The sequence below is a fragment of the Bacillus rossius genome, chromosome 3, assembly GCF_032445375.1.
Source record: "Bacillus rossius redtenbacheri isolate Brsri chromosome 3, Brsri_v3, whole genome shotgun sequence".
NCBI lineage: Eukaryota > Metazoa > Arthropoda > Insecta > Phasmatodea > Bacillidae > Bacillus > Bacillus rossius.
The window spans coordinates 110984223-111011696 of NC_086332.1; the positions used below are offsets into that span (position 1 = coordinate 110984223).

The window sequence follows — 27474 nt, forward strand, 5'->3', positions numbered from 1 at the left end:
TGAACTTCATTGTTCACATCATACATGTGTATAACCCATCTTTATTGTGGTGGCTATAGATTTTTTTACAATTAAATTACATGCTTTAGTTTTGAAAATTTCTATACAAAAAGTAAAACTAATGCAATGAACATATAAACAATAATTATATCAGTAATAGCGTTTATTATCAAATTAATTGCATTGTTTTGGCTTTTTTGGTTAATAACATTACACTAATTCCGGATGCAGTAGCTCTACACACCCCAGCAAACCACTCTATATATTATAACAGGAATATTTTATATTTTAAACAACATTTGTTTCTTCTACATTGGTGTGCATGGAAAGGACAAAAAAAAAAGTTGTCCATAGCTTAACACTGCTGTTACCACTTTAGAATGCCTTTATTTACTCTATGAGGTTTATGATACAAAATTTTATAACAGCTACTCGCATAAAACTGTAATACGTTAACCATATTGCCAACCAAATATATGCAACACGTTTTCTACTGGAAAAAATAAAACCAAGAACATCCGACAAAATTAAAATTAATGTTAACATACAGAAAATGTTTACGTATAATACTTCAAATTTAGTAAAGAAAGATTGAATGAATTAGCAATAAGTCAAATTGAAAAAGTTAGTGTCACTATTCTTGTTATAGCAATAGTAGAAGTTTATGTCAAAGGAAATCATAAAATTAAAATTCCTGCACACAAATGTGGCTTCAATAGCAATAAACTTAGTCTCCAACAATATTCACTCTGAAAGACATTTTAGAGCATTGAAGACGAAATCAGCCATAGTTTTATAACTAAAGGATTTTCTCTGCGTAACCTGATAGGTAGAACCGAACCCAATACTATAGGCTGACCCATGCCAGTGAATACTTTTCCAGTGATATATGCAACGACCAGTGTCTGAGGGCATCTGAAATGCGTGCTTGCAAACACAACACTTCATTCCATGTATGTCATACATAATGTCACTCCTTCCAAAACAGTAAAACGTTTAAAATTCAGTCAAATATGCCTATATTTTAGTTTGAAAACTTTGCAGTTCATTTATCATGCAGATAACCAAGCAGAATTCTGGATCAGTATGGACACAACATAGCTGCCAGAAATAACTTCTAAATTAAATGTTACAGTGCCAAGCACTCGTGCAATCTAACATGTACCTAACACAAGGCAAGCGAACAAATTGTAACACTATATATGCTCATTAAATTTACAATTACAACTAAAAATTTCATACATTAATAAGTCAAATGTTTACATGTTCAATACCAGAAGAAATATTACCAAAGACTAATGCAGTATTGTCGGTTGCAACTAAGAGGGTAAAACAAAGGTGCAAGTTAGTAGTATTCTGTCTCTGAAGCAGGCGAGCAAATGTGCGTTGACAAATTCTGTCAACTTGTTTGAAAGTTTAACAAGAATAATTATATTCTTTGTTTTTCTTAGAAAACAGCTGCGAATTAGTTGTGATTTTCTAGCAGAAAGGCTATTTAAAATGAAAACACAAGAATTTGCTTCAAAAAATATAAAATTAAAAAAAATACAAGCTGATATCGACATACAACACGCACATGTGCCTGCCTGCTACAGCCTAATTTTATAATAATTCAAATACTTAAGCATTTTCTTGGATTTGGGATAGACATCGGCGAGAATGCCGCACTCATCTGCCGCATTACTGCTTCCAATAAACTGAACCCTAAGGTGGGAGAAGGTAATAATAATAATAACAATAAATAATAATAAAAAGACCTTAAATCAAATGAACGTCATGTCAAATTTAAAGTGGAAGGACAGTTTTAATTAAGAATACAAAAATTAAAAATGTTGGTTCGTAACAACATAAAGCCTACAATTGGTTGTTCGGTGTGCTCGCATGTGCAGACTCGCCCATGACCAATTGCAATTCGGCACAAAGTTTTATATTTGTGCACGAAGAGTAAAACTAGGCTACAATTGATCTACCACACAAAGTCATGAATAGCATGTAGGTCTACACACTTACAGACACATAAACACAATCTAAAAACTTTAAAATAGCACACGTCCTCTTAACGCACTCTGTACCAAAGGCAGAGAATTATAATGATGATGTTTGAGAAGCCAATCACATTTAACACTGAGGTAAGACTTTAGTACTGTAATACACTATCATTAGTCAAATAAGTGAAGAGAGGAAAACGGCAGAATTTCTGTATAACACTGCATCGCAATGTACACGGATGTTGATGTGACGAGCTGTGCAAGACATCCAATGTGCATCTCGCCTCATGCTTTACGACGCCAACGAGACGCGGGCTCTCCGCGGAGTGTCACTCCAGCCACTCCTGAGATGCAAGCCCGGTGATTGGCTGAGAGCGTCGCGCTCAGTCATGACCTCCATCCTCACGTCCGAGTCTCAAATCCAAGAAATGCTTAGGTAAGTTATTACAGTTACAACTATATACATGGAAATTTGGCAAGTTCACTTCACCTCCCGACTGACTCCTAATGATTCTTGGAATCATCTGTCAAAATGTGAACTCGAAAATTTCTAACAACATTTCAGTTTTAGCAAAAAAATTGCTATTGTAATATTATAATTGATCCAACAGTAATAACACTACCATTTCGCATTATTTTTTTACCAACATGCTAGACTTAATATATCTATAAGTCAAGAAAAAATATTTGTTTATATCAACACAACACACAATGTATCTAAGATATTGATATGATTTTTGGTTTTTTAATGAATTTTTTTGTAATCTTAAAGAAATTCATGGTGCAGAAATATAGTTTGGTGTTGTACGGGTTGTCTGTTGCTTCTGCTGGAAGTCATGTTCTTTACTGACTTGGCAGCACGGATGTCAAATACCAGATTGTAAAGCTTTTTTTTCTAGCTGAGAATCTTTAAACGTAGGTCAAGTAACACAGATAAAAGACATAAAAAGCAATTCGAAGTCCAGCATGGGTTTCAATGAAGTAACGCCAAATGAAGGTTGTCGCTCTCATGGTAAAGTTGAAACACGTGCAGAAGCCTGGGCATGCAGTGTGGGTAGGTATTGCTACTCCCTTCCAGCGCTCCATGCGCCCTCGTGCGGTGCACTACAGCTCATGCACACAGCCACAGAGAAACAGAGAGAGACAGAGATGTCCAGGAGCTAAGTGAGTGGGAAGCAGGGGGTAGTACCACTATTATGAGTCCGCAAGGTTCCAACTGTTTCCTCCAGGTGGCAGGTCAGTGGCGCAGAACAGTGAAGAGCGAGTTCCATTTCTGGTCAGAGCCAGCGATTACTCACAACACTACCAGGGCACTGGAGACCAGCTGCGACTGGAATTGGTCGCAAGCCATGCCGGTGTCTGCTCACAGCTGCCCGTTCCTGGTTTGAGGGGTCCCTTAAAGCCGGCTCATTCTCCGGCAAACACACTGGAAGCTGCTCAGAGTGTGAACTCTGCTCCTAATTTATAAATGATACTTTTGTCCGTTTGTGCAGATACTGATAAAGACAAAAAAAATTGCAGAAGAAGTAGCTGAAAGACTAACGATGGCATTTTTAGTATTAACATTTTTCAAAGACATATTTTCAAATACCAACTGTGCCTTAACTGAATTAATACATTAAAATTCTCGCAACCTATCTAATTTATTTCACAAAATGCAATCTCAATATAAAAAATCCATATGTGCCTTAGCATAATAAATTTAGCTAGTTAAGCCCAACTTCAATTTTTAGGTAAAACCCTTTGCTAAGGACCCTAGCAATGATGAGACTTTCAACCATGTTTTAAATTAAAATAAACTACTGCAGCGACCTGACTCGAAACCTTCTAAGAGATTTAGTCCGGCCTTGGTAAAACACTCATCCAGAGTTGAAACCACATTATTTTTATATTTGGGCTCGCAGTTTCTTGCATGTGACAGTCAAAATATAAGTGTGTTTACTTAAATCTAAGGATTTTCTGTAAACACACATTACTGCTGTTTTTTTTTGTAATCCTATTGTCTGCATTTCACAATGCCACTGGTTCATGGACTCCCATAGTAACTAAAATTTTTGTTTTTATGCATATAGATTAGAAATGACTCGGAACCCCTTTAAATAAATTACAGATGTTATGTTGCAAAATTTTAATGTATATCGAGATGTAGTTCACTAAATTTATTCGGGCGTCGGAATTTCAGAAAAGTGAATTTAACCTAAGAAGGGGGTGTTGAGATTATGAGAGGCTAGTTACTAAATTTGCCAAACATTTATTGAAAATTAAAATAAAAAATAATAATTTTTATGTGAAAATATGTTTGGATTTTTATCAGTGTCACGAACTGAGAGAAATAGGGTTCGGAAGGATAGCTGTATGAATTGGTTAAAATTTATGTTCACTTATTACACAAAACATTTACCTAGGTACATTAATTTCTGCCTGCAAATGGTAACACCTAATGTACTAAATGCAGACGCCGCTTGTCGTTTGTGTCCTCACGCCACTGTCCCCACCACTCACTCGCACGCACCGCCTTCCGCCTCTTCCCGCGAGATGCTCATCGCTCCTGCTTGCTGTTGTCACTATAGCGTGTCTCATCCTTACATTGCAATGCACGATTCCTGTACTGTCTTTGTTTCGGTGTGCATGTATGCCAGATCTACGCCAATGAGCAAAAACATTTAAGACACACCGTTATAATGTAATGAAGATTACTTACTTAATGTATCTGAAACATTGTCGTTTGGAAATTAAAATTTGTGTTATGGTGCGAAGTGACCCCCCCCCCACCCCATCACTAGCCCCATAAAATCATCGGATGTGTCCCCTACTGTGCCACTAGTGTCAGCTTTAGCGATGCCGAAGTCTGTAGTGTAGAGTAGGCAACTCTCAGCCCTCCAGAAGCCTGGAGCATGTGGTATAGGCAACCCGGCGCGCACCCGAGAAGGTCACGAACAACCAGAAGGTTATAAGAGAATGTTCGAGGCCGTCTCAATAGCTGCTGAAGATTAGTACATAAGGGCGTGATTTCGAAGAGCAGCCGCAGTGCCCGTCGGAAGAATATCGCGCCGATGCCGCCCCGACTCGCCATACAAAAAGAATACGAGTGCACAGAAGCTACCCTCTATGTATTTCTTGTATGCTTCGCTGTACATAACAATGGGTATTCCGAAAGTAACTGGTGTTTGAAATGCATACTTTTACGTATATGTTTGCGTAGAAGCTCGTCCTTACCCAACGTAACAACGGGAGAAGCTGGGATACGTTAAGCACGGGGATGACTCGCCCAGCGGGTTTGAGACTGCGGATCTACTCGTTGCTGAACTCGCCCGCGGACAGCCCAGGGGCACCACGAGTTACAGCACTCCACAACTTCTGCGAGAGACAGCGAGTGGGGAGTCGCTACTTGAGGAACTGTAAGGCAGGCAAGTGCCGGTGTGTTTTATATACACCACATGAATTTGTGTGGTGGTTACATCGAGACACTCAGATACATCCCTTACGTAAATATTTTACGAGAAACAATTTTTTTGATAAACTTTTGGTATTTTGCATTATCCGCTAAATCAAGTTAGTAGCGGTTGTGAGTGTGTAATCAGTAACTTAAAAAAAATTTCAAGTTTTATATAATAATTGTAAATGATTTAATTCTGGTTTGTTTAAGGGTAATAAGTTTAATTTTTAATATTTAAATCCAAGATGTTAATTGTTAAAACAAATGTAATTAATTTCTTTCATGTTTTAAATGGAAGCTGTTAATCTTCGAAAAGTACGAGTTATTTATAATTCTATGTTTAAAAAATATTTTGAGAACCTATAGTATAAATTCTTTGTGTGTCTCGTTAATTATGTGTACAAATAATTTCATTTATTGCTTAGGTAATAATGAAAACATTTTATATGCTACAGTAACCCTCATATGGTGCTATCATAACGAGTCTTTGCCAGCATTTAATTATTGTCAAGCAAGAACATTACTTTAATATATGTTTGTTACATTTTTGAATCATATTATGTTTGTAGCTCAACTCACCTGAGTAGTATATAAATGTTCCTTCTGGGACAGGCTGTAGGCTGTGGAGCTGAGAGCAGGTCACTGACCGACCTCACTGATGTCATGGCGGTCATCTTGGATGACTTTGACCTTTGATCTTTGACCTTGACCCCGAACATAAAATTTGCCAAAAATAACCCAAAATTTGACAAGATTTGCCCAAAATTCGCCAAAAAAAAGTCCCTATTTCGAGGGAAAAATTTCCGCTTCGAGGAAAAATTCCCATTTCGAGGAAAAATTTTCCGTTTTAGTCCTCAAAAATGTCAATGGCTTGAAAATTCCTAAAAACAGCTTAAATTCCCATGGGCAAGGCGCTCTAAGCCGTCGAGGTCATGTCCTTAACAATTAGGATGATATGACCGCCATTTTAAATTATCGTTACAGAATTTAAGATGGTGGCCGTAACGAAAATTACAATGTTCCATCATCAAGGTGGTGGCCATAACGAAAAGTGCAACAATGACAACATACACATCCAAGATGGCAGGCATAACGAAACAAGTAACATATCTAGAATCCAAGATGGCGACCATTAATGGTGTTTTTAAATGATTTTAATTAAAAATTAGCTAATTATTTATTTTATAAATTTAAAGTTTTTCTCGATTTATAGCATAAAAAATTTAGATTTTTAAGATTGCGGGTGCAACAATAAATGCAACAGTTATGTCATTATTCAAAGTGGTGGTCATATCATCCTCGTTGAAAAGATCAAGACCTCGGTGGCTTAGAGCGGCTTGCCCATCGATAACTTAAACTGCTTTTAGAAAGTTTCAAGCCGTTGACATTTTCGAGGACTAAAACAGGATATAATCCCTTTGAAACGGGATTTTTCCCACAAAATAGGAAAAAATATATATATATTTTAAATTTGTTGAGATTTTGGGTAATTTTGAGCCAATTTTGGGTTATTTTTGGCAAATTTTTAAGGTAGAGGTAAAGGTCAACTTCCAGATCAAGGGTCAAGGCCAAAGACATCCAAGATGACCGCCATGACGTCAGAGAGGTCGGTCATTGACCCGCTCTAGGTTCCACAACCTGCACCCTGTCCCAGAAGGAACATTTTATACTACTCACCTGCTCTTTATGTTCATGAATTCTCAACAAATTCACCCAGTTGTCAGGATAGGCAATAAATGAAAAAATAATTTTGGAAAACATTTAACTTGCGTTATATTTCATCCAAAAAAACCTTTGAATATATTCTAGTTTTGTTAGGGAGTGATAATTAAAAGATACCAATTTTCAAATTAATTTTAACATGTTTTGTAATAAGAAATTTTTTTTTGCCCTTTTGAACATAGCACATAACAATATAACATGTTATTAATAATGAGGGACACCTACAGATAGATTACTGCATAAATATAAACATTGGTAATTATAATAGTTATTTTCCCATTATATAACTACAAATGAGCTAAACTATAAAATTATTATATTAAATTTAAAAAAAATTATAAAGTTTATATTGAGTAGTATTAATCTGGAAAAAAATGGTCTACACTTAAATCTAAGCAGAACAAGCCTACACCAGTGTCAAACCGAGAACTCAAACCTCTCCAATTGACAGCCAGTCATATGTAATCGCCCACAAAGCTTCGGCGACCCGACTGGGTTGTCCTATCAGAGACCTGCAGGCCACTAGACACTACAGCCTCGGCCACCAAACAAGCGGCCCGACTGGGTTTGCTATCAGGGACCTGCAGGCGGCTAGACACTACAGCCCCCGCAACCAAAAAAGCGGCCCGACTGGGTCGTGCTATCAGGGACCTGCATGCCGCTAGGGACGACTAAACGGCCACCAAACAAGTGGCCCGACTGTGTTTGCTATCAGGGACCTACAGGCCGCTAGGGACTACAGCCCCCGCCACCAAACAAGCGGCACGACAGGGTTGTGCTATCAGGGACCTACAGGCCGCTAGGGACTACAGCCCCCGCCACCAAACAAGCCGCACGACAGGGTTGTGCTATCAGGGACCTACAGGCCGCTAGGGACTACAGCCCCCGCCACCAAACAAGCGGCCCGACTGGGTTGTGCTACCAGGGACCTGCAGGCCGCTAGGGACGACAGCACCGGCCACCAAACAAGCGGCCCGACTGGGTTGTGCTATCAGGGACCTGCATGTCGCTAGACACTACAGCCCCGGCCACCAAACAAGCCACTGAACTGGGTTGTGCTATCAGGGACCTACAGGCCGCTAGGGACTACAGCCCCCGCCACCAAACAAGCGGCCCGACTGGGTTGTGCTACCAGGGACCTGCAGGCCGCTAGGGACGACAGCACCGGCCACCAAACAAGCGGCCCGACTGGGTTGTGCGATCAGGGACCTGCAGGCCGCTAGGGACGACTAAACGGCCACCAAACAAGTGGCCCGACTGTGTTTGCTATCAGGGACCTACAGGCCGCTAGGGACTACAGCCCCCGCCACCAAACAAGCGGCACGTCTAGGTTGTGCTATCAGGGACCTACAGGCCACTAGACACTACAGCCTCGGCCACCGAACAAGCCCCTGAACTGGGTTGTGCTATCAGGGACCTACAGGCTGCTAGGGACTACAGCCCCCGCCACCAAACAAGCGGCCCGACTGGGTTGTGCTACCAGGGACCTGCAGGCCGCTAGGGACGACAGCACCGGCCACCAAACAAGCGGCCCGACTGGGTTGTGCGATCAGGGACCTGCAGGCCGCTAGGGACGACTAAACGGCCACCAAACAAGTGGCCCGACTGTGTTTGCTATCAGGGACCTACAGGCTGCTAGGGACTACAGCCCCCGCCACCAAACAAGCGGCCCGACTGGGTTTGCTATCAGGGACCTACAGGCCACTAGACACTACAGCCTCGGCCACCGAACAAGCCCCTGAACTGGGTTGTGCTATCAGGGACCTACAGGCTGCTAGGGACTACAGCCCCCGCCACCAAACAAGCGGCCCGACTGGGTTGTGCGATCAGGGACCTGCAGGCCGCTAGGGACGACTAAACGGCCACCAAACAAGTGGCCCGACTGTGTTTGCTATCAGGGACCTACAGGCCGCTAGGGACTACAGCCCCCGCCACCAAACAAGCGGCCCGACTGGGTTGTGCTACCAGGGACCTGCAGGCCGCTAGGGACGACAGCACCGGCCACCAAACAAGCGGCCCGACTGGGTTGTGCTATCAGGGACCTGCATGTCGCTAGACACTACAGCCCCGGCCACCGAACAAGCCACTGAACTGGGTTGTGCTATCAGGGACCTACAGGCCGCTAGGGACTACAGCCTCCGCCACCAAACAAGCGGACCAGACTGGGTTGTGCTATCAGGGACCTGCATGTCGCTAGACACTACAGCCCCGGCCACCGAACAAGCCCCTGAACTGGGTTGTGCTTTCAGGGACCTACAGACCGCTAGGCACTACAGTCCCCGCCACCAAACAAGCGGCACGTCTAGGTTGTGCTATCAGGGACCTACAGGCTGCTAGGGACTACAACCCCCGCCACCAAACAAGCGGCCCGACTGCGTTGTGCGATCAGGGACCTGCAGGCCGCTAGGGACGACTAAACGGCCACCAAACAAGTGGCCCGACTGTGTTTGCTATCAGGGACCTACAGGCCGCTAGGGACTACAGCCCCCGCCACCAAACAAGCGGCACGTCTAGGTTGTGCTATCAGGGACCTGCAGGCCGCTAGGGACTACAGCCCCGGCCACCGAACAAGCCCCTGAACTGGGTTGAGCTATCAGGGACCTACAGGCCGCTAGGGACTACAGCCCCCGCCACCAAACAAGCGGCACGTCTAGGTTGTGCTATCAGGGACCTACAGGCTGCTAGGGACTACAGCCCCCGCCACCAAACAAGCGGCCCGACTGGGTTTGCTATCAGGGACCTACAGGCCGCTATGGACTACAGCCCCCGCCACCAAACAAGCGGCCCGACTGGGTTGTGCTATCAGGGACCTACAGGCTGCTAGGGACGACTAAACGGCCACCAAACAAGTGGCCCGACTGTGTTTGCTATCAGGGACCTACAGGCCGCTAGGGACTACAGCCCCCGCCACCAAACAAGCGGCACGTCTAGGTTGTGCTACCAGGGACCTGCAGGCCGCTAGGGACTACAGCCCCGGCCACCGAACAAGCCCCTGAACTGGGTTGAGCTATCAGGGACCTACAGGCCGCTAGGGACTACAGCCCCCGCCACCAAACAAGCGGCACGTCTAGGTTGTGCTATCAGGGACCTACAGGCTGCTAGGGACTACAGCCCCCGCCACCAAACAAGCGGCCCGACTGGGTTTGCTATCAGGGACCTACAGGCCGCTATGGACTACAGCCCCCGCCACCAAACAAGCGGCCCGACTGGGTTGTGCTATCAGGGACCTACAGGCTGCTAGGGACGACTAAACGGCCACCAAACAAGCGGCCCGACTGGGTTTGCTATCAGGGACCTACAGGCCGCTATGGACTACAGCCCCCGCCACCAAACAAGCGGCCCGACTGGGTTGTGCTATCAGGGACCTACAGGCTGCTAGGGACGACTAAACGGCCACCAAACAAGTGGCCCGACTGTGTTTGCTATCAGGGACCTACAGGCCGCTAGGGACTACAGCCCCCGCCACCAAACAAGCGGCACGTCTAGGTTGTGCTATCAGGGACCTACAGGCTGCTAGGGACTACAGCCCCCGCCACCAAACAAGCGGCCCGACTGGGTTGTGCTATCAGGGACCTACAGGCTGCTAGGGACGACTAAACGGCCACCAAACAAGCGGCCCGACTGGGTTTGCTATCAGGGACCTACAGGCCGCTATGGACTACAGCCCCCGCCACCAAACAAGCGGCCCGACTGGGTTGTGCTATCAGGGACCTACAGGCTGCTAGGGACGACTAAACGGCCACCAAACAAGCGGCCCGACTGGGTTTGCTATCAGGGACCTACAGGCCGCTATGGACTACAGCCCCCGCCACCAAACAAGCGGCACGACTGGGTTGTGCTATCAGGGACCTACAGGCCGCTATGGACTACAGCCCCCGCCACCAAACAAGCGGCCCGACTGGGTTGTGCGATCAGGGACCTGCAGGCCGCTAGGGACGACTAAACGGCCACCAAACAAGTGGCCCGACTGTGTTTGCTATCAGGGACCTACAGGCCGCTAGGGACTACAGCCCCCGCCACCAAACAAGCGGCCCGACTGGGTTGTGCTACCAGGGACCTGCAGGCCGCTAGGGACGACAGCAACGGCCACCAAACAAGCGGCACGACAGGGTTGTGCTATCAGGGACCTACAGGCCGCTAGGGACTTTAGCCCCCGCCACCAAACAAGCGGCACGACTGGGTTGTGCTATCAGGCACCTACAGGCCGCTAGGGACTACAGCCCCGGCCAACAAACAAGCGGCACGACAGGGTTGTGCTATCAGGGACCTACAGGCCGCTAGGGACTACAGCCCCCGCCACCAAACAAGCGGCACGACTGGGTTGTGCTATCAGGGACCTACAGGCCGCTAGGGACTACAGCCCCCGCCACCAAACAAGCGGCACGACTGGGTTGTGCTATCAGGCACCTACAGGCCGCTAGGGACTACAGCCCCGGCCAACAAACAAGCGGCACGACAGGGTTGTGCTATCAGGGACCTACAGGCCGCTAGGGACTACAGCCCCCGCCACCAAACAAGCGGCACGACTGGGTTGTGCTATCAGGGACCTACAGGCCGCTAGGGACTACAGCCCCCGCCACCAAACAAGCGGCACGACAGGGTTGTGCTATCAGGGACCTACAGGCCGCTAGGGACTTTAGCCCCCGCCACCAAACAAGCGGCACGACTGGGTTGTGCTATCAGGCACCTACAGGCCGCTAGGGACTACAGCCCCGGCCAACAAACAAGCGGCACGACAGGGTTGTGCTATCAGGGACCTACAGACCGCTAGGGACTACAGCCCCCGCCACCAAACAAGCAGCACGACTGGGTTGTGCTATCAGGGACCTACAGACCGCTAGGCACTACAGTCCCCGCCACCAAACAAGCGGCCCGACTGGGTTGTGCTATCAGGGACCTGCAGGCCGCTAGGGACTACAGCACCGGCCACCAAACAAGCGGCCCGACTGGGTTGTGCTATCAGGGACCTACAGGCCGCTAGCGACTTTAGCCCCCGCCACCAAACAAGCGGCACGACTGGGTTGTGCTATCAGGGACCTACAGGCCGCTAGGGACTACAGCCCCGGCCACCAAACAAGCGGCACGTCAGGGTTGTGCTATCAGGGACCTGCAGGCCGCTAGGGAATTTAGCCCCCGCCACCAAACAAGCGGCACGACTGGGTTGTGCTATCAGGGACCTACAGGCCGCTAGGGACTACAGCCCCGGCCACCAAACAAGCGGCACGACAGGGTTGTGCTATCAGGGACCTGCAGGCCGCTAGGGACTACAGCACCGGCCACCGAACAAGCCCCTGAACTTGGTTGAGCTATCAGGGACCTACAGGCCGCTAGGGACTACAGCCCCCGCCACCAAACAAGCGGCCCAACTGGATTGTGCTATCAGGGACCTGCAGGCCGCTAGGGACTACAGCCCCGGCCACCGAACAAGCCCCTGAACTGGGTTGAGCTATCAGGGGCCTACAGGCCGCAAGGGACTACAGCCCCCGCCACCAAACAAGCGGCCCAACTGGATTGTGCTATCAGGGACCTGCAGGCCGCTAGGGACTACAGCCCCGGCCACCGAACAAGCCCCTGAACTGGGTTGAGCTATCAGGGGCCTACAGGCCGCAAGGGACTACAGCCCCCGCCACCAAACAAGCGGCCCAACTGGGTTGTGCTATCAGGGACCTGCAGGCCGCTAGGGACTACAGCCCCGGCCACCAAACAAGCGGCCCAACTGGATTGTGCTATCAGGGACCTGCAGGCCGCTAGGGACTACAGCCCCGGCCACCGAACAAGCCCCTGAACTGGGTTGAGCTATCAGGGGCCTACAGGCCGCAAGGGACTACAGCCCCCGCCACCAAACAAGCGGCCCAACTGGGTTGTGCTATCAGGGACCTGCAGGCCGCTAGGGACTACAGCCCCGGCCACCGAACAAGCCCCTGAACTGGGTTGAGCTATCAGGGGCCTACAGGCCGCAAGGGACTACAGCCCCCGCCACCAAACAAGCGGCCCAACTGGATTGTGCTATCAGGGACCTGCAGGCCGCTAGGGACTACAGCCCCGGCCACCGAACAAGCCCCTGAACTGGGTTGAGCTATCAGGGGCCTACAGGCCGCAAGGGACTACAGCCCCCGCCACCAAACAAGCGGCCCAACTGGATTGTGCTATCAGGGACCTGCAGGCCGCTAGGGACTACAGCCCCGGCCACCGAACAAGCCCCTGAACTGGGTTGAGCTATCAGGGGCCTACAGGCTGCAAGGGACTACAGCCCCCGCCACCAAACAAGCGGCCCAACTGGGTTGTGCTATCAGGGACCTGCAGGCCGCTAGGGACTACAGCCCCGGCCACCGATCAAGCCCCTGAACTGGGTTGAGCTATCAGGGGCCTACAGGCCGCTAGCGACTTTAGCCCCCGCCACCAAACAAGTGGCACGACAGGGTTGTGCTATCAGGGACCTACAGGCCGCAAGGGACTACAGCCCCCGCCACCAAACAAGCGGCACGTCAGGGTTGTGCTATCAGGGACCTGCAGGCCGCTAGGGAATTTAGCCCCCGCCACCAAACAAGCGGCACGACTGGGTTGTGCTATCAGGGACCTACAGGCCGCTAGGGACTACAGCCCCCGCCACCAAACAAGCGGCACGTCAGGGTTGTGCTATCAGGGACCTGCAGGCCGCTAGGGAATTTAGCCCCCGCCACCAAACAAGCGGCACGACTGGGTTGTGCTATCAGGGGCCTACAGGCCGCAAGGGACTACAGCCCCCGCCACCAAACAAGCGGCCCAACTGGGTTGTGCTATCAGGGACCTGCAGGCCGCTAGGGACTACAGCCCCGGCCACCGATCAAGCCCCTGAACTGGGTTGAGCTATCAGGGACCTACAGGCCGCTAGCGACTTTAGCCCCCGCCACCAAACAAGCGGCACGACTGGGTTGTGCTATCAGGGACCTACAGGCCGCTAGGGACTACAGCCCCGGCCACCAAACAAGCGGCACGTCAGGGTTGTGCTATCAGGGACCTGCAGGCCGCTAGGGAATTTAGCCCCCGCCACCAAACAAGCGGCACGACTGGGTTGTGCTATCAGGGACCTACAGGCCGCTAGGGACTACAGCCCCGGCCACCAAACAAGCGGCACGACAGGGTTGTGCTATCAGGGACCTGCAGGCCGCTAGGGACTACAGCACCGGCCACCGAACAAGCCCCTGAACTGGGTTGAGCTATCAGGGACCTACAGGCCGCTAGGGACTACAGCCCCCGCCACCAAACAAGCGGCCCAACTGGATTGTGCTATCAGGGACCTGCAGGCCGCTAGGGACTACAGCCCCGGCCACCGAACAAGCCCCTGAACTGGGTTGAGCTATCAGGGGCCTACAGGCCGCAAGGGACTACAGCCCCCGCCACCAAACAAGCGGCCCAACTGGATTGTGCTATCAGGGACCTGCAGGCCGCTAGGGACTACAGCCCCGGCCACCGAACAAGCCCCTGAACTGGGTTGAGCTATCAGGGGCCTACAGGCCGCAAGGGACTACAGCCCCCGCCACCAAACAAGCGGCCCAACTGGGTTGTGCTATCAGGGACCTGCAGGCCGCTAGGGACTACAGCCCCGGCCACCAAACAAGCGGCCCAACTGGATTGTGCTATCAGGGACCTGCAGGCCGCTAGGGACTACAGCCCCGGCCACCGAACAAGCCCCTGAACTGGGTTGAGCTATCAGGGGCCTACAGGCCGCAAGGGACTACAGCCCCCGCCACCAAACAAGCGGCCCAACTGGGTTGTGCTATCAGGGACCTGCAGGCCGCTAGGGACTACAGCCCCGGCCACCGAACAAGCCCCTGAACTGGGTTGAGCTATCAGGGGCCTACAGGCCGCAAGGGACTACAGCCCCCGCCACCAAACAAGCGGCCCAACTGGATTGTGCTATCAGGGACCTGCAGGCCGCTAGGGACTACAGCCCCGGCCACCGAACAAGCCCCTGAACTGGGTTGAGCTATCAGGGGCCTACAGGCCGCAAGGGACTACAGCCCCCGCCACCAAACAAGCGGCCCAACTGGATTGTGCTATCATGGACCTGCAGGCCGCTAGGGACTACAGCCCCGGCCACCGAACAAGCCCCTGAACTGGGTTGAGCTATCAGGGGCCTACAGGCCGCAAGGGACTACAGCCCCCGCCACCAAACAAGCGGCCCAACTGGGTTGTGCTATCAGGGACCTGCAGGCCGCTAGGGACTACAGCCCCGGCCACCGATCAAGCCCCTGAACTGGGTTGAGCTATCAGGGGCCTACAGGCCGCAAGGGACTACAGTCCCCGCCACCAAACAAGCGGCCCGACTGGGTTGTGCTATCAGGGACCTGCAGGCCGCTAGGGACTACAGCACCGGCCACCAAACAAGCGGCCCGACTGGGTTGTGCTATCAGGGACCTACAGGCCGCTAGCGACTTTAGCCCCCGCCACCAAACAAGCGGCACGACAGGGTTGTGCTATCAGGGACCTACAGGCCGCAAGGGACTACAGCCCCCGCCACCAAACAAGCGGCCCAACTGGATTGTGCTATCAGGGACCTGCAGGCCGCTAGGGACTACAGCCCCGGCCACCGAACAAGCCCCTGAACTGGGTTGAGCTATCAGGGGCCTACAGGCCGCAAGGGACTACAGCCCCCGCCACCAAACAAGCGGCCCAACTGGGTTGTGCTATCAGGGACCTGCAGGCCGCTAGGGACTACAGCCCCGGCCACCGAACAAGCCCCTGAACTGGGTTGAGCTATCAGGGGCCTACAGGCCGCAAGGGACTACAGCCCCCGCCACCAAACAAGCGGCCCAACTGGATTGTGCTATCAGGGACCTGCAGGCCGCTAGGGACTACAGCCCCGGCCACCGAACAAGCCCCTGAACTGGGTTGAGCTATCAGGGGCCTACAGGCCGCAAGGGACTACAGCCCCCGCCACCAAACAAGCGGCCCAACTGGGTTGTGCTATCAGGGACCTGCAGGCCGCTAGGGACTACAGCCCCGGCCACCGAACAAGCCCCTGAACTGGGTTGAGCTATCAGGGGCCTACAGGCCGCAAGGGACTACAGCCCCCGCCACCAAACAAGCGGCCCAACTGGTTTGTGCTATCAGGGACCTGCAGACCGCTAGGGACTACAGCCCCCGCCACCAAGCAATCGGCCCGACTGGGTTGTGCTATCAGAGACCTACAGACCACTAGGGACTACAGCCCCCGCCACCAAACTAGCGGCACGACTGGGTTGTGCTATCAGGGACCTGCAGGCTGCTAGGGACTATAGCTCTGGCCACCGAACAAGCCCCTGAACTGGGTTGAGCTATCAGGGACCTACAGGCCGCTAGGGACTACAGCCCCCGCCACCAAACAAGCGGCCCAACTTGGTTGTGCGATCAGGGACCTGCAGACCGCTAGGGACGACAGCAACGGCCACCAAACAAGCGGCCCGACTGGGTTGTGCTACCAGGGACCTGCAGGCCGCTAGGGACTACAGCCCCGGCCACCGAACAAGCCCCTGAACTGGGTTGAGCTATCAGGGACCTACAGGCCGCTAGGGACTACAGCCCCTGTCACCAAACAAGCGGCCCAACTGGGTTGTGCGATCAGGGACCTACATACCGCTAGGTACTACAGCCCCCGCCACCAAACAAGCGGCCCGTCTGGGTTGTGCTACCAGGGACCTGCAGGCCGCTAGGGACTACAGCCCCGGCCACCGAACAAGCCCCTGAACTGGGTTGAGCTATCAGGGACCTACAGGCCACTAGGTACTACAGCCCCCGCCACCAAACTAGCGGCACGACTGGGTTGTGCTATCAGGGACCTGCAGGCCGCTAGGGACTACAGCCCCCGCCACCAAACAAGCGGCCCAACTGGGTTGTGCGATCAGGGACCTACATACCGCTAGGTACTACAGCCCCCGCTACCAAACAAGCGGCCCGACTGGGTTGTACTACCAGGGACCTGCAGGCCGCTAGGGACTACAGCCCCCGCCACCAAACAAGCGGCCCGACTGGGTTGTGCTATCAGGGACCTACAGGCCGCTAGGGACTTTAGCCCTCGCCACCATTCAAGCGGCACGACTGGGTTGTGCTATCAGGGACCTACAGGCCGCTAGGGACTACATCCCCCGCCACCAAACAAGCGGCCCGACTGGGTTGTGCTATCAGGGACCTACAGGCCGCTAGGGACTTTAGCCCCCGCCACCAAACAAGCGGCACGACTGGGTTGTGCTATCAGGGACCTGTAGGCCGCTAGACACTACAGCCCCGGCCACCGAACACGCCCCTGAACTTGGTTGAGCTATCAGGGACCTACATGCCACTAGCGACTACAGCCCCTGCCACCAAAAAAGCGGCCCGGTTGCGTTTTGCGATCAGGAACCTGCAGACCGCTAGGCACTACAGCCGCGGCCACCGAACAAGCGACCCGACTGTGTTGTGTAATCAGGGACCTGCGGGCCGATAGGCACTACAGAATTGGCCACCGAATAAACTTCCAGTCATTGTTCGGTTTATTATGGAGTAGTTTTCAGTATTCTTGTATTATTGTTAAGATGAAATCGTGCCTGACGGACACTGGCAGAAAGGCGTCCAGCAGACAGCTCGTCTCGAAAAAATAGCATTTTTTATCATTGATATTTCTAAATGTTTTTTGCACGTTTCTTAAAATTAGAAATGTTTATTTTTTAACGATTTTATGTACATAGTGCGGTGCTGACTTTCACAGTATGTCATGGAGAAACTGCAAAATGAACAAAGAGAAGGATACACAAACACACAGAATGAAAGCCAAAATCAGCCGGTATTAAATTTTAAACATTTAAATATCACAGATTATTCCGTGAATGAAATTATCCGAAAAAAATATCACAGCATAGCCGAACAGTGGGCTGACAAACACGAAACAGTTGTCCGAGGTTATTTGTTTGTCTGTATTTTCTGTTCTTGGTTGTAATTTGTCTGTATTTTTGTTCTTGATTGTTTTTTGTCTGTATTATTTGTTCTTGGTTTTTTGTCTGTATTTTATGTTCTTTGTTGTTGTTTGTCTGTATTTTCTATTCTTGTTACAACTGTCTCGTTATCAGTTCACTGTTCGTTGGTGCCGTATAAAATTTTTGCGATTTATTTCTTCCACTGAATTATGTGTGCTGTCTGTGAGTTCAACATTTGAGACCATCTGATTTTGGCTTTCATTCTGTGTGTTTGTGGTTTCGTATCTCTTGTTTTTTGTTGTGGTTTTTCTATGACATACAGTGAAAATCAGCAATGGTGTATGTCCATAATAATCTTTTTATGACATTTGTGTGTCATCACTGCACCAACTTGAGCCATACAAAGCATTCACAGTAATATATGAAGCAGCAGACACAAGACCGTTTTGGAATACAAAATTCCATTCTACAGAAGTACGTTTGGAGTACAAGCTGGCACTGCAGAGCTACTTCATCACGAGGCGTTTTGCACGGCTGAGAGGGACTGCGCCCTTCATGTTCTCGCTCTGACCTCGCCATCTCATACATTTTAAGTAAAAAAATGAAGAGAATTGAATGTTGAAAAAGGGAGCTATTATAGCTGGTGTGTGGAGTGTACTTTGTACCCAGTATGTAGAAGAAGAAATGTGAATAAACCAACGAGACGGAGGTGCCTTGAGAAACATGAAGCCCGTGCCTATTTATAGTAAGGTTTACTATGTGTAGCCATGACGTTAGTGGTTGGTTAGTGACGTGTTATGTTTATATACAAGACGTGAAGGATGGGTTACCCTGTGTACTCAGCAGCTGCCACACCCGCCCTCAACTTAAACATGGCGGCCTGCTTGCCTGCTCACGACTGACAACCCCTTTGAGCACGAGGAGAATCTTACTAATTGTCCCCAATAGAGCACTTTCCTTTCTTGCTGTCCAAGCGAGCAATATGCCGTTTGTTTTAGAAGTGAGTGTCGACTACCACAAATAATCATTTGATAACTAGTAACTGAAATATTTCTGGATGTTCCAAGTATACAAGTGTATATTTTACAAAACATTAAAAAGGAATCCCTTACAAGGCAGTCTGGTAGTCTCACAATTCTACAAAATTTATGGTACACATGTGCATACATCATATAAATATTTGTTCAGCAGCAATGTGTAGGAAAATGTACAGTACGGTACTTGCAGTGTTAAACAAAATATTTGGACAACAAGTTTACTAAGGATGTGTTTGTAAAATGCACCAACAGCAAGATGCAGGGTGTGGCAGCACTGCTGAGTCGGAGGGGCAGCACTCGCGAGTCGCGGCTGCCAGCTACTGGGGCACTCGTTCACTATGGAATCATAGACCACGGTGACACCATGAAGTCATAGACAATTGGACACCACGTAGTCACGAGCAGCGCGTCTCTCCCCACGAGCAGCTGGCAGCCGCGCGGCTCCAGAGTCTCAAACTAAACACAGCAATAATAAATGACAAACAAGTGAAAGCTCTGTTCTCTCTCAGTAGACTCGTCCTGTGGGTCTTTTACAGTTTTTTGGCTTCATTGTGGCAGAGGAGAGGCCCAACAAATTTGTTTCCATTTACTATAAAAACAAAAAATAAAAGATGATATCTGCCGGTGGTGACGTAAAACTAGGACACACAAGGAATAGGTTAGAACACCAATCTGGACCACACGACCGCCCAAACTGCCCCGCCTACACGCTTCACGCTCCAGCCTACACACTCCACGCTCCAAACTGCAGGTTCCATGATCAAGCCTCCATGTTCCACGCTCCAGCCTACACACTTGACGTTCCATGCTCAAAACTGCATGCTCCACACTCCAATCTACAAAATCCACGCGCATGCTTACACACTGCAGGATCCGACCTACATTATCCAGCCTACACGTTCCAGTCTGTAGGATTCACGCCCAAACCTGCACACTCCGGACTCCGGACTACATTCTCCAGCCTACACGGTTAATAACCAAACCTGCACACTCCACACCAGCCTATATGCTCCACGCTCCTGCCTACATGCTCAACCAGTATGCTCCACACTCCCGCCTATATGCTCTAAACTCCAGCCTACACACTCCATTCTCGAACCTGCACACACCAAGTTCCAGCCTACATTTTCCACACTCCAGCCTAGATGCTCCACACTCCACACTCAAACCTACACACTTCACGCTCCAGTCTACATTCTCCAGCCTACACGTTCCAGCCTGCAGGCTCCATGCTCAAACAAACATACTCCATGCTTCAGCCTACATGCTTAATGCTCAAACCTGCACGCTCCACACTCCAGCCTACATGATCCATGCTCCTGCCTACATGCTCAACCAATACGCTCCACATTACATGCTACACAATCCATGCTTGAGCCTGTACTCATGTTTCAACCTACATTCTTCATTCACCAGCTTATGTGCTGAACACTCCAGCCTACTCACTACATGCTCAAACCTGCACACTCTACGATCCAGCCTACATGCTCCAGCCAACATGCTCCATGCTCAAACCTGCATGTTCCACATTCCAGCTTACATGCTTCATGCTTGAGCCTGTATGCTCCATGTTTCAGCCTACATAATCCTCGCTTAAACTTACACACTCCATGCTTCAGTCTACATACTCCCTGCTCAAACCTGATTACTCCATGCTCCTGTCTACATGCTCCAACCAATATGCTCCATGCTCCTGCCTACATGCCCCAACCAATATGCTCCATGCTCCAGCCTACATGCTCCATGCTCCAGCCTACATGCTCCATGCTACAGCCTACCCACTCCAGGCTCCAGCCTACCAACTCCAGGCTCCAGCCTACCCACTCCAGGCTCCAGCCTATCCACTCCAGGCTCCAGCCTACATGCTCCAGCGTACATGTTCCAGCCTATCAGGCACCATGCTCAAACCTTCACACTCCACACTCCACCCTAAATGCTCCAGCCTACAAACTCCATGCTCAAACCTACACGATACACACCCCAGCCTACATGCTCCACCCTCCTGTCTCCATGCTCCAACCAATATGTTCCATGATCCCGCCTACATGCTCCAAGCTCCAGCCTACACACTCCATGCTACAACTTACATGCTCTCGAACTTACATGTTCCATGCTCCATCCTTCTTACTCCACACTCCAAGCTCAAACTTGCACGCTCCACACTCCAGCCTACATGCTCTACAATCCAGGCTCCAACAAACATGCCCCATGCCTGCAGGCTCCATGCTCAAACCTGTGCATTCCGCACTCCGGCCTACATGCTCCATGCTCCTTCCTACATGCTCCAACCAATATGCTCCATACTCCTGCCTACATGCTCCATGCTCCACGCTCCACGCTCCAGCCTACACGCTCCGTGATCAAACCTGTATGCTCCACACTCCAGCCTAGATGCCCCACGCTCCAGCCTGTATGCTCCATGTTCTAGCCTACACATTCCATGCTCGAGCCTGAACGCCTAATGTTCCAGCCTACACGCTCTCCAGCCGGCATTCCTCCCCTTCTCTTCCCACAAACGCAGATCATATGTATCAAGGATTTTTACAACACGGAGAATGAGCTAGAAATAAAATATACTTAAATTAGCTGAATGGGCGCATTGTGAAACAGTAAACAACGAGAATGAGTTAGACCCTAAACAATAAAATATTATTTTTTAAGGGTGAAAAATCAAGTTGCAAACCTTTGTTTTAATTTTAATCAACATTTAACAATGAGAATCGCCGTTTCGACCGTCACTTCTAACCGTCGACTCACTTGCACTATTACCTTCATAAGTCTACTTCCACGCACATCCCAACATGGCGAACTAACCAAGCAAAAACCCCATGTATGAAAACCAAAGTCATAAAAAATTTGCATAGTAACATTTATCTTTGAGAGACTTATGGCTAATCTCACATGCCATGTTAAACTTTTTTATTATTTTATCATCATCACTATTACTTAAGGGATATTTCTGAAAATTATAGCCCTATAACTCCGTTAAATTTGTTGTTGTCCCTAATATTTTCAACAAATATTCATTAAGTGTAATATAATTGTTTTAAAAAGGCGCGCAAATGTTTGTAATTGCATATTATCACACGCATCATAACCCATCATATTACACTAGTGAATATCAGTTGAAGATATTAGTGGCAGAACAAAAAATCAACGGACGTATCTGTTAAAACTTCAGACATAGCCGTTAAATAATACCTAGTTGTAATGACGTCATGTACTTTGAATTCGGCGCGGCGTGGTCGTCACCCCTCCTACCCATTCCCCCTCCTTTCCCCTTTAGACACGTCACGATTCCTTCTCCTTCCAACTGATAATTGATCCCCCACCTTCAGGTTTACGGCGCTTGCGCTGTTCCCCTTCTGGGGCGCGACATTCGAGGATTTTCGGCGCTGGGTCTCGAGGCTTTAGCTGTAGCTACCGACAGTGTCGAGTCACTTTGCATTTTAGCAGCATGTAGTTCCTTTTGTAATTCTTTAAGTCAGTTAGGGGTACGGTGCTGGCGAGCTCTCGGCATGGTAAGCTTCTTCCCGGAACTTGAGTTTGTGTGCTTGAGCACCAACAGGTTGTGGCCCTGTTCTTAACGTCATGTGATCGTTATGTAGCCTTTTGAAATTTGTTCTAAATTATTTGTTTCGGCTTGCCTCTTGGAAATATACGTTTGGAATTTTTGCAATAGGGTAACCATGGTACGTACGGTTTTGTGGCTCAATAATTTTTCAATTCCCCCCTTTTGTTTGTTTGTTGTAACTGTATCTTGCTTTGCCAGTTTTGTATTGTTGTTTGGTCTACGTTAATAGTTTAATCCGTTTGAGGCATGATGCGCTGTATCTATTTGACTCTCTCTCTCTCTCTCTCTTTGTCATTCACAACTGGCAAGCTTTGCTTTGCGAGAGTCCGATTACGGGACCTGATAATGTAAAATATAATGGTTTCGTGTTATGCTTATAATTTTGTACAAGTATTGAATGTACAGTTGCAGGGATCAGTATTATACATGTTTGGGTGAATTATTCAACTATGTAAAAGCATTTTGTGTAAGAAACAATTTGTATCTATTTGTAATGTACCTATTTACAGTTGCAAGGATAATAATTAAAGGAGACGTAAAGATAAAATTAAACTTTGCTTGTACCTACAATAACACACCTCTAGTAGCCATTCCTAATCCAGCTTAGGACTTCGTCATTTGTTTTAAGGTACATATTTTGTGAGGGTACTTTTTATGTTTATCCATGCGTGGGTTAGAGGTTATTTGCTGATCTGCAACAAGTACCCTTCACAGTAATGACGAGAAAATCTAAAAATCAACATAGCGTGTGAGACCGAGCCTTAAGACCTGTTTTAAATAGCCGACATTAAGTTTCCTTTTGTCGCATTCCAGAGATGCAACTTATGTACACAGGTCAAGTATGTGAAATTGTTAGAATTATACATACAATATTATTTAGTAACTTTTATTTTAATTTGGAGTCACCAATTGGGTGTTTCCTTAAAAAAAAAAAACACACAATTATTTAATTGCTGCAATTCAACGTACATATCTTCAAATTAATACACGGAATTTTAATTTTAAACATTCTAAGACCCCATTAAAAAAGTATTTTAAGCCCACTGCAATTACCAGCATAAAATGTTCTCAGGATGCCGAGGAGCTTAGCTTATTTTTGTCAGTTTCTATTCGTGCCTCGTCGCAGCGCTCTGAGCTACGCTCCGCCCAGCAGCACTGTGTTGAGGGTTGCCAACACTCTCCCCCAAGAGGCGGTGACCAACACTCCGTCGTCACAAGCAAGTTGCACGCTGTCGACCATAGAGGTGAGAAGAAGGGAGTTGGTGTATACAATCTTGGCCATATTAATACTTGAAGCTGAAATGAAGACGACCCCTCACTATCTGCATACCAAAGCAATTTTTTATTATAATGAAGTTTACCGCTCATTTCTTATAGTTGTGTTGGTATTATGATTGTTTAGCAACATTTACAACATGATGGCAGCTTTACGATTCCCCTATCGATTTCATTTCAAGCTTTAAAACCAATTTATAGCATATTAGCCTGTATACAGCTATGATTTGTATTGTAATTCCACTGCTAACCAGTTCAGAACAGACACCCACTCCATGAAGTCGACACGGCGTAGGCCACGAGTGCTCGGTCTAGGGCTTATGGGGCTTATCGACGCATGGTGTCTCCAAGACTACTGTGACGCAGTGACCCGAACCACGGTGTTCACGGACGAGAATCGTGTTGGGTTTGGGATCGAACCCACGACCCTCGCTACATGAGCCATCAGGCACCCGAGGATTCACAGGCACGTTTTTATATGCATACAGTACAGTCCAGATTACCCCAAGTTCCGTATTATCCGAGCCGACCTAAAGCGCCAAGACATTTGCTAGAGGACATAGAACATTATCTAACCGTTGTCGAAAGTCTAAAAAAATAATAATAATAATTCAACCTGAAAGTTGCCATTTAATAGTTGAGCGAAACATGGAGTGACGTGAAAGAATCCACACGGTATAAAAGCTGGAAAAACATCACCCTGAAAAATAATACCACTGGTTCAACTGTGGAAACCAAGACGGTTTTCTTATTACATCCGTGTTATCCAAGATTTTGCTTCTTGAAATTTTACTATATATAATTTTTATTTATCTTACGTGTTACCCAAAACAGGTTTTTTTTTTTTTTTTTTTTTAAAGTAGGGACCTACTGACATGGAGTTGGAACGTTCGGCGCACAAACATACTACAGAGGAAGGAATTAGTGACAGCACTATCGTCCTCGTGACGAACCCCGCCGGCGGACATGCTGGGGAGCTGCGCGATGCTGACTGACGCGGATCCGCGACATCACGTGTCCGTGCCGGGAGCAGGATTTCTTCCTACAGACAGGGGGGGAAGGGGACCGAGCGGAAGAAAGATCGAGGCGTCGTCGCCCACGGCAGATAATCATCCAAGACAAAGGAAAAAAAAATCCAACCAATTCAATCCAATAGGGGAAAAAAAATGACAAACAACGTATTTTTTTGTTATGAGTGAGAGAAGAGAAGAGAGTTTTTTCCTCCTACCGTTTCGCCTACCTTCTTCTCCCACTGCAACACGTAGGGTACCGGGTGGTCGCCGGGGAACTCCACGTGGCAGTTGAACACCACGCTCTCTCCCAGGATGGCGGTGATGTGCTGCGCATCTTGGAAGCACACGACTGCAACACACACGGGCCCGCTCAGCCGCCGCTGCCGCCTGCTCTCTCGGAGGCACCCGCGTGGGCGAGGTAACCGTGCTTCCTCATTTAGTGTGGAAGCTACCAAACACGTCTTGATTTATTGTAAAGAAACTAAAACTTATCTAATACTTTGTCTGAAACAGTTTTTTGGTGAGATTAACTATACTGCAAGAGGTTGAAAAAACCGAGTTTCAGAAAAATTAAAACTTTCTCACTATAGGCAATATCAAATATGTTCAAACTTAATGTAAGTTTTTCAAAATATATCAGAAGTTTCTAGAAGCTGTTTAACAGTGTGTTTACAAGTAACTACCCGGCAGTGATGTATATTATTATTATTTTGAAAGTTATACTTCTTTAGGCGCGTTATGGAAAAATTATGAGTGAATATTTACGATGCGCGCGCACCAATGCAAAGAAGAAGTTTCCACAGGATGATGGTGTATGAACATAAACTCATATATAGTCACTTTCATACAAATTAGGGGACATAACAAAAGTATTGGAGTGCCAAATGAAACTTTATGATAGTGAAAGTACCCTGGAATACATTTGGTAAACTTAAATAGTCATAGAAAAGTGTGATTTTAAGTTTTAAAAAAACCTAATTTATACTGGTATTACAAAAATTATAATACATTTTCTCCGTACAATAATCCGTCAGACTTCGTAGCGCAGTGTTTTTAGAGCGCAGTTAAGGCTGTTCCATTGAGAAAACTGTTTCTTTTTTAATTATTTTAATTTTTTATTTTTTTATTATTTCGTAGTATCAAGAACATAATATATGCTACATATTTTTTTTAAATTTTTAAAGTTATTTTTAACGAACTGATTTATGTTTTATTCAATTTCTAGCTAATTTCCGACATGCGTTTCTATGCCTCTTTCAATTTTTTTTTGTAATTATTTTAATCATGTAATATACACAGCATCTCTCTATCCCTCTATATAAGCCCATCTATACATATCACTGTAATTCTCTCTACAAATAAAAATATCTCTATTTCTCTATCCATATTCCTCCATATCACTCTCTCTATGTATCTGTTTCTCTCCATATGTCAATCTGTATTTTTACCTATCAATCTCTACAACTATTAACAAATGAACATTTACATTTGTATTTATATAGATTGATGATTGAAAATGTAATCAAAAAATTAACCCTATTATTTTTTTTAATCTGAGTGTTTAGAAAACTGCTAAGCATTTAAATAAATACATTTTATTTAGCATTAATAAATCACCTTACTACAAAAAATAATTTACTATTCAGCAACAAAAATGATATTTTCTTCTCATAAGCACCGAAAACTAAATAATCTACTTGGGCATTTCATTTCAGCCTACCCAAAAGCTCAATTTCATGTTGTATAAATGAAATTTTGGATGGAAATCTTAAGTTCAATGGTTATTTTGTACAGTTCGAATTAGTAATCCAAGTAACCTGCCTCGCATTTCAGCTCGGTCGCAGCATTTCCGACAAGCCACGAGATTGTCCATGAACCCAGCGAGTGGCGCGCCTGGTGTCGACACTGGCAACTACGTGAACCTCACGGGACGGGCAGACGATGCTGCGCAGATCTCAGCTGAGCGACTTGTTCAGTTTCGCTGGCGTGAGATAGGGGATGTTTCAGGAGCTCATAATTATATCCATTACTGTCTTAATATTTTTTAAGAATGTATGAACGGAAACTTTTAAAAATACATCTTTTTAAATAATTGCATAAAATCTAGTAGTATTCACATAATGGCCTAAGGAATGCACGAATTGTGCGGGAGGTGTGAAACGATTGGCACTATATTTTAAACAATATAACAATATATCACACTCATGGTAAAAATGAACTTAGCAAATAAATAGTAAAAGACAAGCGTGGGGTCGATTCGATGTGTGAAATAAAATAATCAACTTTGATTCAGAACTAGTTTACAAGTTCGTGTGTAGAAAGTGTTAGCCAGATAATGTTACAGATCCACAAATTTAGCATTACTGTAATGCAAGAAGCTGTCCGCCGGATACCTCCCGACATGTACTTTAATTTTTAATGATGCCCCCCCCCCCCCCTTTTATTTGTATTTGAAAATTCACTAGTTTTTTGTTTTTGTTTTATCAATGTATGGGAGCAGTCATTTCGTCTATAAATAAGCT

At 47.5% G+C, this 27474-nt stretch overlaps 1 protein-coding gene across 13 annotated transcripts in view; it reads right to left on the reverse strand.

Annotated features, from left to right (window-relative positions):
• LOC134531133 (protein turtle) overlaps positions 1 to 27474 on the reverse strand; it is a 423117-nt gene that overhangs the window by 165637 nt on the left and 230006 nt on the right. For 10 of the 13 annotated variants that reach the window (XR_010074944.1, XR_010074945.1, XM_063366727.1 and 7 more), the window contains one exon: positions 25168 to 25301. Coding sequence is in view for 11 of the 13 variants with exons in the window: in XM_063366727.1 (XP_063222797.1) it covers positions 25168 to 25301 (134 nt within the window). In the remaining 2 variants the exon portion in view is untranslated. The remainder of the gene's footprint in view (positions 1 to 25167; positions 25302 to 27474) is intronic. The other 3 variants (XM_063366729.1, XM_063366728.1, XM_063366720.1) reach the window with 1 other exon arrangement.